The 10,269-nt window shown below is 42.2% G+C and overlaps 1 protein-coding gene across 1 annotated transcript; it reads right to left on the bottom strand.

The window, feature by feature from the left end:
- Positions 1-3,775: 3,775 nt before the first annotated feature.
- LOC125537100 (uncharacterized) lies at positions 3,776-9,083 on the bottom strand. Its single transcript, XM_087541332.1, has 7 exons — positions 9,076-9,083; positions 8,949-8,970; positions 7,963-8,599; positions 6,736-7,866; positions 6,507-6,627; positions 4,347-4,434; positions 3,776-3,999 (listed from the first exon to the last, which is right to left on the bottom strand). The coding sequence occupies exons 1-4, from the start codon at positions 9,081-9,083 to the stop codon at positions 7,856-7,858; spliced, it is 678 nt and encodes a 225-aa protein (XP_087397458.1). The 3' UTR covers positions 3,776-3,999; positions 4,347-4,434; positions 6,507-6,627; positions 6,736-7,855.
- Between the last annotated feature and the right edge of the window lie 1,186 nt (positions 9,084-10,269).

The following is a 10,269-nucleotide window of genomic DNA, read 5'->3' as shown; positions in this document are numbered from 1 at the left end:
AGACTATATTAACAATAAAATTTGTTAAACATGTAATTTGCTTTTAACTGTGGCATTGCATCAATTTTCCAGCGGCATTATTAGAGGGTGCTTCTTTACAGGGACATTTTGGTGGAGGGACTAAAAAACTCCGTGTTAGTCTCATCTAAACCAAACAGGAGGGACTTTTAGGGACTAAAAGTGGGCATTTGGGACTAAAGAAAGAAGACCCCGAGGGAGAGTCTTTTTGAGACTTTTCCAACAGTTGCCCCTGCCACGCATCACACCTTGTCTCTATTAGTTCATTACTAGGGGTAACATGGTCTTTTAGCATGTCATTTAATAACCTCTAGTCCATGTTTAGTCCCTGGAACCAAGCAGGTAGGGACTAGGGAGTTTTTAACCAAACAGGGCCTTAGATTAACAACAGCTAAAGAGTTTCACGGGACAGTGGATGCACCGGCACCATGTGCATCTATCGATGTACCGGGGTGATGCACAGTCTGTTGCAACAAAGAACAAACAACCAAGGAGCATATTTGTGTTGGTCCCAGTTTTGTTATCTTTAAACACCTTTCCCTATGTGAGCGCAACAAATCTAGTCTTGCTCAAACTCTACAGCCTTGTCCCCCAAAACAAAAGATCAGTTTGTTACAGATGTGCGTACTGCGTTTGTCATTGTTTTCCCTTTTCTACCAACATAGGTGCTGGATAGCCAGTCTGTACTAGTACTTTCCCCACTTCCTTTCCTCTGTGAACCACGTCCTAGATTAATGCTATACAACTTTCCCCACTACTTTCCCCCATTCCTGTCCTCTTTGAACCACGTCTTAGATTCATGCGATACAACTTTCCCCACTACTTTCCTCCTTCCTTTCCTTTTTGAACCACGTCCTAGATTCATGCTATACAACTTTTCCCACAACTTTCCCCCATTCCTTTCCTCTTTGAACCACGTTCTAGATTCATGGTATACAACTTTCCCCACTACTTTCCTGTTTGATCCAACACCTAGATTCGAGTGCAGAAGCGGAAAAAAGCCCACATGCAGCTAGAGCAATGCATCTGGAATAAGTAAATTATACCTTAAGGTTCTTGGGGTGTGGTTCAGTGGGCGACCGGAGGCCGTTCGACCCACACTATGTACGGTGGCGAAGAAGAAGGGGTCGGAGGCCCTCCCGCGCTGCCGCTGGGTAAAAGTGAACAACTGCGCCGGTAGTGGATTCCCTCCCTCGCCGACGGCAATAGTGTTAAGCCTCCTTCCCTTCCCGGTGGACGGATCCTACCGGCTCTTTGACCAGTAGTGAGGGGAGAGAGAGAGGCCAACAAAGTCTTGTTTAGATCTGGAGAGGGTGAGAGAGTGTGAAGAGAGCAACTACAAGCAGACCAGCAGTGAGGGGAGAGAGAGAGGCCAACGAAGTATTGTTTAGATCTGGAGAAGTGAGAGAGTGTGAAGAGGGCAACTACAAGCGCTGAGGCTCCAGCGTGTATATATATACTGGAGAGAGTGTGAAGAGTGCAAACCCTAGAAAACAAGCACCGAGGCTGCAGCTTATACGTGATGAGGTGATTATACGGTCACTACGAGATCGTATATCTCCGTATCCATCCATTTTGACCAGTCAAAGAATCCTACAGGCACGAATTATGCTCAAGTGTAGTTATCGAACCCGAGACCTCAAGTTTGATGAGCGAACAGGCTAACCAGCTACACAACCCTCCCGTTATGTTCAACGAGAGGAAAATAACCTTTTATGCATTCGTGTGACAAGCATGCCGTGTTTTTGTGTGTGTGTGGGAGTCATTGAGATTTAAATCATAATCGTGTCATGTGGCTTTGATGGTAAGACTATCCACAGTGGTGCAGAAATAATGCAGCCTTAGTCACCTTACCTCTCTCCACGTAGTACGTTGGGTCCCACCAGTCAGAGGGTGAAACAAACAAGTTAATAAGAAAAATTAAAAGCGCTAGTGGTGTATCTTACCTCACACATCTCGCTACTGCTCGGGAACACTGTCCAATTGATCCATCTGTTCGCTCACGTACTATCTTAAGTGAATCCTTATTATAACATGCACACAATTTTGGGCACTTATATTCGACCTAAGTCACTGTGCCATTGTATGTCGTACGACTCCCTCCGTCTAGGTGTAATAAGTCACGTTAAAAGGTGCAGCGGGACCAAGGTGCAAGCAGATGGAGGAGAAGGAGAAACTTGACCGGTCATTCCTCCAATCAAAGCCCTGATTTCTGACTAAACGCAACAATTAATCCAAACAACTAAGAGATTCTGTTTTAGCTACCATGTAGGGCCACGTATTAACTCGCATGCAAGCCGACTTTGATTTCTTGACTGATCGACGCGTAGTTGCGCTCCATGCATTGGGTTTCCGGGGGAGATAACAAGGCAGAGTAAGGAGTGTTTGGTTACATTGCTTAGGCTGGTCATAGTGGTGAGTAACTTGGACTAGTACAACATGCATATATTACTAGTCTATGTTACTACTACACGAACTTTACCATCGGAAGCGAGCCGATCTGGCTCTCCTGAGCTAGCAAGGTTTTTCTAGCCCACCCAAGCTAGCTGGCCCACAAAAGCTAACATATTTTAATAGTTCCAAATGCCTAACCTTACCGGGCTATGCTATAAGATATTCTTGCTAAGGATCCAAACGCTCCCTAAGTAACAACGCTCGCTAGCAACGAGGCCAGGAGGGGATTGAGATGCGAAGTTAATGGATGACGCCTAAACATTTTGGGAATATCTGATTTCCATAGGATGACTTAACACCTAGACGGAGGAAGTACTACTCCTCAGTCTAAGTTTGATGGAATATTCGTCGCCTCTTCTCTTCTTGTACGTACTCCATTTGTATCTCACTTCATGTGGCTTTGCACTCGCATGATTTTCCTATTCTATGAACCTGTGTGTGCGTGTGCGTGTTTAACAGCATGTGTGTGTTAGAGAGAGCGACAGATCGACCTACTCCTACAGAGAGATGGTGTGTAGTGTACGATTTTATCCGCGAGAGTCGGTGCATCCTCTCGTTTCCGGGCGTCCGTTAGGGACAGGCGGATAGCTGCCACGCCCGCTCCTGACCAGCCTGGCCCACCCAAAGCCCCTCCATCGTCCGCGCGCACTTCCCGCCTGAAATGGTCAGCGCCGCTCCAACACTACAAGAAATATATCAACTTGCGACCATCACTATTGGTCACTGAAAGGTCATTGTTTTTCATTTGCGACCTTTTTTTGACCAAAAACAGATGGTCAAAAGATGGCGGTCATAAACTGAAATTAACGACCTTCAGGATAAGGTCGTAGACGTTTACGACCAAAACAAAAGGTCATGAAACCCATGACCTTTTATTTTGGTCACTGGCTGTCTACCCAGGCCATGTCGGATCTGACGTGGCAATTTGATGTGGCAAAACTGTGACCAATTGAAAAGGTCGTTGATAAGATTTAGCCCAGCCCAATTCACTGTTCTACATGGGCCTAGCCCAATAATTTATTCTTTTTAGATTTTTTTTCCTATCAATTTGTGGTCGACTTTACGGGCCAAGCCCAACATTTCAGCATTTTTTTCTAGGCCATGGCCTTTTACTATCTGTTTCTTTTTTGCGCCTCGGCCTTTTTTACGCATTTCTATTTAATTTTCAGCCTTAATTGCGGACAATATGTTTTGGGCCTCTTTTCAAAGCCCAAATAGATTAGGTCCAATAGACATTTCAGTACTTCTTCCATTTGGACCGTGCCTCTTCTTTTGTAGAATAGACATACACAATCAACGCAAATTCAATACAACATATACTTTTTCAGCCACTTTCAGCCCAAGAATGCATTTCAAGTAAACAACGGATAATATTGTGACTATATGTACATAACTACCAACATTCGAGTAACATGTGCAACAGTACATCAAAATTCTCAACAAATTTAGCATTACAAGTCAATAACATAGAAAGCAAGTCGCTAACTGGGGCTTCAAGCTTTCTCCAAATTTCTTCGGGTAGAATTCCTATAAATGAGAGGAACATCCACATGTTTAGAGTCTCAACGTAGGCAATATTTGTTAGCAATAAAATAGAAAAAATAATTCAAGAACCATGCAAGAGCCTAGGTTTTACTATCATTTTGACACCTTAGAGTAACATCCAAGAATACCACGAGTTGATGCATTATTCTAGCATAACCAAATTAGAAACATCCAAATTAGAAACATCCCTTGCTGTTCTATTTTAACCTTACTACTACCTTCGTTCCTAAATATATGAGATCTTGGTTCATTTTAGTAATTTAGAAAGAGGGGTGATGGGGCACAGAACCTTGAGCCATTGTTGTGGGGTTGTGGCTAATGAAGGTTACCTTTTGGGGCCCCAACGGCAGCTTCGCAAGATGCAACAGCAACACCTCCAACAACCACAACAACAGCAGCAGCAGCACCAATAATGACCTGCGTGGCATTTCAGATCATCATTACAGAAGAAAAAATTAAGAAACAAGCAACCAATATAGCTTCAGCATTACATGTATAGATTTTAGCCTTTTCTACCTAAGTACAAATAGCAAAATGGAACATAGGCAGGTTGATTATATTTGACAGAGCTAACTGAACAAAAAAGAGAACATAGCGCCGCGACTTGTTGAGAACAGAAATAATAACGTTTGATTCAGAAATTAGTAATATGGGGATTAAGAGCATGCACACAGAAAGCTAATTGGCAAACAAAACTTATTGGTCAGTTCTCAACACAGAGCAAACTGGCAAATGATAATGTTTGTTACAATAATTAACAGGGCAGTAGCTCAACCTAAAGAAAGGCAGCATAACTTATATGAAAGAAACTGAGTTGTAAGTGTATAAAGAGCAATCAATGATTCATTCCGGAGACATGGTAGTTTCTTCTAACATATTGTACTATCAAGTAAACTCTCACAAGAAAGATGCCCCAGTAAGTAAGCTGAATGGGTGACAAACTGAATAGTGAAACAAGTTGATAGTTGTACACTATAGTGTTTACGCACAGTCAAACTGAATGAACTAGATGATACCCCGCGCGTTGCTGCGAGACACTTAGTTGACGTTAAGGATTTTCTTATAAATGAAAGAATGAAATGCCAAACTGGTATTGAGAATTCGAGAACAATGTGACAAAAGCGTAAGTACGCATTGGCAGTAGAGTAGGTTTTCTTAAACAATGAATAGAGTGTATTGCAACCTACTGGATTAACAATGCTTTGGTCACTGAGATATTTTCTTAATTATCTAATAGTGTGAACTATATTATTTGACACTGCACTGTATAGTACTAGGTTAGAGAGGATAATAAAGGGGGGCGTTGAGGAAGCAAGTAGATAAGTACATGATATTTATACATTTATAAAGGTAAAAGCTAAAAAACATGTACACCTTTTTTTCCTTCGATAGACTGAGAGATTTGCAATTGTCATATGACATATGAGTGCTAGATTGTCCGTTTTATAAAATTTTGATTTGATAGTAGCCAGTCAAGTAAGCGTTTTTTTGGGTGTGAATTGATCAACAGAAGTTTGAAGCAATGAATGATGGTGCAAATAGATGTTTTTAATTGCATAAGCTAGCAGTAGCAGGCAACCTTATATGAAGATAAAAAAGGGGGTTCTCTAAGGTGAGTAACTAACATTATGTGACAAAACTGAAAAAGGGGTCACCCTTAGTGGATGCCAGAACGCATGCATCTTCTGATTAGTACAATGGTTCTCCTACATGAAAGGATTAACTGACAGGTGATTTAGTATCATATCTGCTCAAATGAATTGCTTTGTCCGACCGAGTCTGTATGAACCTATATTAAGATTAAACTTTGAGAACATCGCATGTCTATAAATAAACCTCAAGAACCAATAATATTATCATAATGAAATATGGTGCTGGAGGAGTACGAAATTGTTACTATGAAAATCAGCGACGGTGCAGAGAACATGATATATTATATTTCAAACAGGATGTTGCAACCACATACATACCAGAAGAATCAAATTAAGAATCCTCTATGGTTGCGACAAAGTTGAAAGTAAAAGAGATGAAGTAAGGAGAGACAACCACCAAGAAAGGTCCAAACCTGAAATGAATGATGTCTATTAGAATGGCCACGCATGTTAATAAATCAAAGCTGAAACTCAATTAGTATCTAACAGAAACAGTAGTGCAAAAGAATCATCAAAAGAGATAAACACTGCCAAACCAAAGGACCAATTGTTTAATTTTAAAACGGAACTGCTAATTATGCAGTCAAGGGAACATATACAAATAAGATTAATGGAATCCAATTTAGTTAATCTAATAAAAATGGTTTATCTATAACAAAGTTACCATCCATCAATCAACTTGTTCTGAGTGATTGAGGCGTGGACATGTAGCTCAATGAATCCAACGTTGGCAAGAAAAAGCACCAATGTTAACCGATTCAATCTAGCAGCACCAACCTGAGCATGCATGTGAGGCTGGTACTCATAGGAAGAATCAGATAGGATTAATGGGAGTACCTGAGCTTGGGGACCCGCAAGGAGTTGAACTGCTCCAGCGTTTGGGGCTGTCGCGGGCGTATATCAGCACAATCTTTTCCACCATCTGGCATTCAGTAAGCAGCTCGGACGTCCGCCGGCGCTGCAAAACTCAAACGCGAAGCGCCGAAGCTGTAACAAAATTCTTAGGTTCAAACACAATCAAACAAAAAGAAGAACGCCAAGATCGGCGTGGTTGGGAAATCCGGACCTGGTGGTGGTGTCGACGGCGCTGAGGCCGCTGCGGGCACGACGTGTGGGTGACAAGGACGGAGTTGCACCAACCTGAGTATTTTCAACCTGACCAATTTAGCTCCAATATTTTCAACCTGATCATGATGAAAGTTCACAGGACTAAATATGTTACAAAAGTACAGGGAAACAAAACTCTAGTGCTGTAGAAGAGTTATTGCAACCTCTGTATTAAGTACACAAAAATAAGAAGGATTCAATAATATATACAGGCACAAAAAGAAGAGTTGCCATCAATGCTTCAGTTCTGCACTTATCGATGCAGTGGTATATATACCAATTCATAGTACTGTCACGAATCCTTGACTTTATAATTTCGTTTTGACATTCACATATCACTTACTATGCCTATTGATATATATTTTTAACATGACTTACAGTTACATAAAGCAATCAGAAAGTATCAACACCAATCTGTGTTACCCCAATGAAAGCGTATATCACTATAAACAGTATTCCATGAAAGAGAAACCCAAAGTAGACAACATTTGCCCATGGAGTACAAATATTGACCTCATTTAGTGGTAATTCATGTGTACTCGTAAACAGACGATGAAGACTATGTTTCAGTTACCAAAAAGTGAAAATAACAGAAGTAAGAAGTACAGTTGCAGTGATTACAATTTGGCATCAGGGACAGCGACCAAAAGGATGCGTGAGGGTGTGTTTTCTCTCTGTTGGGTTCGATTTGGTTCGAAGGGTAGCAAAGCACGCACCAGGAAATCCTTGTGAATCACTACAAACAGGCCTTAAATTTCCTTGTTGCTGCCCCGAAATAGGGAGTCTGAACTCTCAAACAACTCCCAGATTTCAATATATGATGATCCTATACCAGAATATCAAGCAAATCAACGGTGTTGTTTATGAGCAACAAGTCGACAGTGGGAGACGTACTGAATAACATAAAGAGGATTCTAACGGTTGGTACTGCAACTCTCTCGGACGAGTACTAACTAGAAAGAGCACCATGGGGACGGGGAGGGCTGGATGGAAATCACAGCAGGATGAGGTCGAAGATGAAGGGGTCGAGGCCGAGCAGGGCGTAGATGAACCAGGAACGGCATGAACTCCAGCCCTCTTCAACCAACCTCTGCACAAGCACAACCACACGCATGGCTCATGACTCAGTAGTCAGCGCGTACACCAAACTGTTGACTGTGGATTTCAGACATGTGTGCGTGCGTACCGTGAAGACGGCGATCCGTGAAGCTGATCGAGACGTCGACACAGGGCACGTCGATGGCGCCAAGCCGCGATGCCGCCGCCGAGGATGACGAGGGAGAGGACCAGGACCCCCGCTCGCAGTCGGTGGTGGCGACCATGTCCACGACGGCCTCCGTCTTGGGCCACGGGATGAGCACGTCGCCCCGGACAGCGACCACCAGGTCCTTCCAGTGCTCGTTCCCGAGCGGCGCGCTGGACGGGGAAGGGCGGAGGCGTCGGCGAGGAGCCAGCGAGATGGCGGTGGAGGTCGGCGCCGAGGGCGGGACGAGCGCGGCGGCCCTGCGACGGAGGGCGCGGACTGAGGCCTCCGGGACGGGCGGAGGAAGAGTGGCGGACGTCCTCCAGGAGGCGAGGAGGAGCGGGTGGTGGCGCCCGGGCGCGGGCGGCGGGGTCGGATCTGAATCGGGAGGGATGGGATCGGCGGGGTGGCGGCGGCGATGTGGGAGACGAGGGGAGGGATGGGGGAGAGGGAGCGCGTGAGGTGGGTGGCGGATCTGGAGCGCTAGGGTTCGTGGGGTGAGAGGGTGAGGGAGTTTTCTTTTTTCTTTTTCTTTTTTTTTTGAGACAAAGAGGAGGAGGGGGTGAGGGAGAAAGGGCTGCTGTCAGATCCGAGAGCATCCGACGGCGTTTGCGCACGATCCGCGTGACATGTCCACGGACCAATCAGAACCCAGTACACGTTATAACCTTCTAAATTGGTCGTAATCAACTAAAAATAAAGTGTTGAATCATATTTTTGCAAAAAAGATGTTGAATCATATAAACAATTTTACGATATGAGAAATTCAAAAAGAAACATTCTCATTGTGTCACCAAATGTGACATAGTTTTTAGGAAAACTAACAAACTTGGAATTGGAATAAGATAAATATCTTTTAAAAATTGTTATGAGAAATGAGTTTTTAGGGGGGGATCATTTTCTATTTTCGGAGTGCCAAAAATGTTTACAGCACCACTCCATTTTCCAAAACTGTAAGACAGCATTTTATGTACAGTTGACAAAATTTTTAGATGTAAAATGCTTTCGATCCACCTCTCATCAAAAAGACAAATTATGTTTCAAAAAAGCATCTACCTCGGCATTCTTTTGTTTTTCTTCTACTTTTTCACATGGAAAAAATCAAAGAAATGGTCGCATATTGTGCACAATCGTGCATCTTGGAATGGCAAACAATGTTACCTAAGAAAGTTTTCATTTTCTTTGCATGAAAAATTCATTTTTCATTTTTCGAGTGCCCGAAAAGAGGCTTTTTTGTGAAGGACCTACCAAATATTTGTTGTAAAATTATACCAAATCAATTTTCTAAAATACTAGGCCATGTTTAATGCACAATTTTCCAAATGGTTGGGTGCCAAAAATCTTGATCCACCTTTAGTGAAAAAGACAAATTTCTGTCTTTCAGCAGGAAGCGGGTCAAATTTAAATTGTAGCTGCTTTCATAATTTGCTCTTTATTTTTTCCAAAAATCATTTCTAGATACATAACTATCTATTTAATCAGAGAAATATCAAAAGGTTTCCAAGATTCAACAACTAGCTACGAACGGTCAAGCCCGCCGTTTCGACCGCATTTTAAAACGGGCATAAAAAATTCAAAAATAATCAAAAATTGGGAAACCTTTGCATTGTGTCATTATATGTGACCAAGTTGCCACAAAAAATAATAAACATGTATTACGGCAATTATTTTTAAAAAGTATTCTCAGAAATGAGTTATCATCTCTCAAGATTCATGGCTTTCAAGCCAAATGATCAATCTTATGGCCACATTCATGGCATAGTTTGTTCAAATGATCTCATATTGTGCACAAGGGTGCATCTTGGAATTGCAAACAATGTTGCCTAAGGGAGTTTTCATTTTCTTTGCACGGAAAATTCATTTTCCATTTTCCGAGTGCCCGAATTGAGTTCTTTTTGTGAAGGACCTACCATATATTTCTTACAAATTTGGACCAAATTAATTTTCTAAAATATTAGGAAATATTTGATGCACAATTGAAAAAATGGTTGGGTGCCAAAAGATTCAATCCACCTCTAGTGAAAAAGACAAATTTCCGCTGATTCAGCAAAAGCGGGTCAAATTTGAACTGCAGCTGCCTCATAGTTTGCTATTTATTTTTTACAAAAAATTATTTCTAGGTACATAAGTATCTATTTCATCAGAGAAACATCAAAAGTTTTCCAAGATTCAACCACTAGCTAGGAACGGTCAAACCCGTCGTTTTGATCGCATTTCAAAACGGGCATAAAAATTTTTAAAAAATCAAAA

The sequence above is a fragment of the Triticum urartu genome, chromosome 2A (assembly GCF_056163025.1).
Source record: "Triticum urartu cultivar PI428250 chromosome 2A, HENAU_Tu73, whole genome shotgun sequence".
In the NCBI taxonomy this organism is placed as follows: domain Eukaryota; kingdom Viridiplantae; phylum Streptophyta; class Magnoliopsida; order Poales; family Poaceae; genus Triticum; species Triticum urartu.
This window is presented reverse-complemented; position numbering and strand designations above follow the sequence as displayed.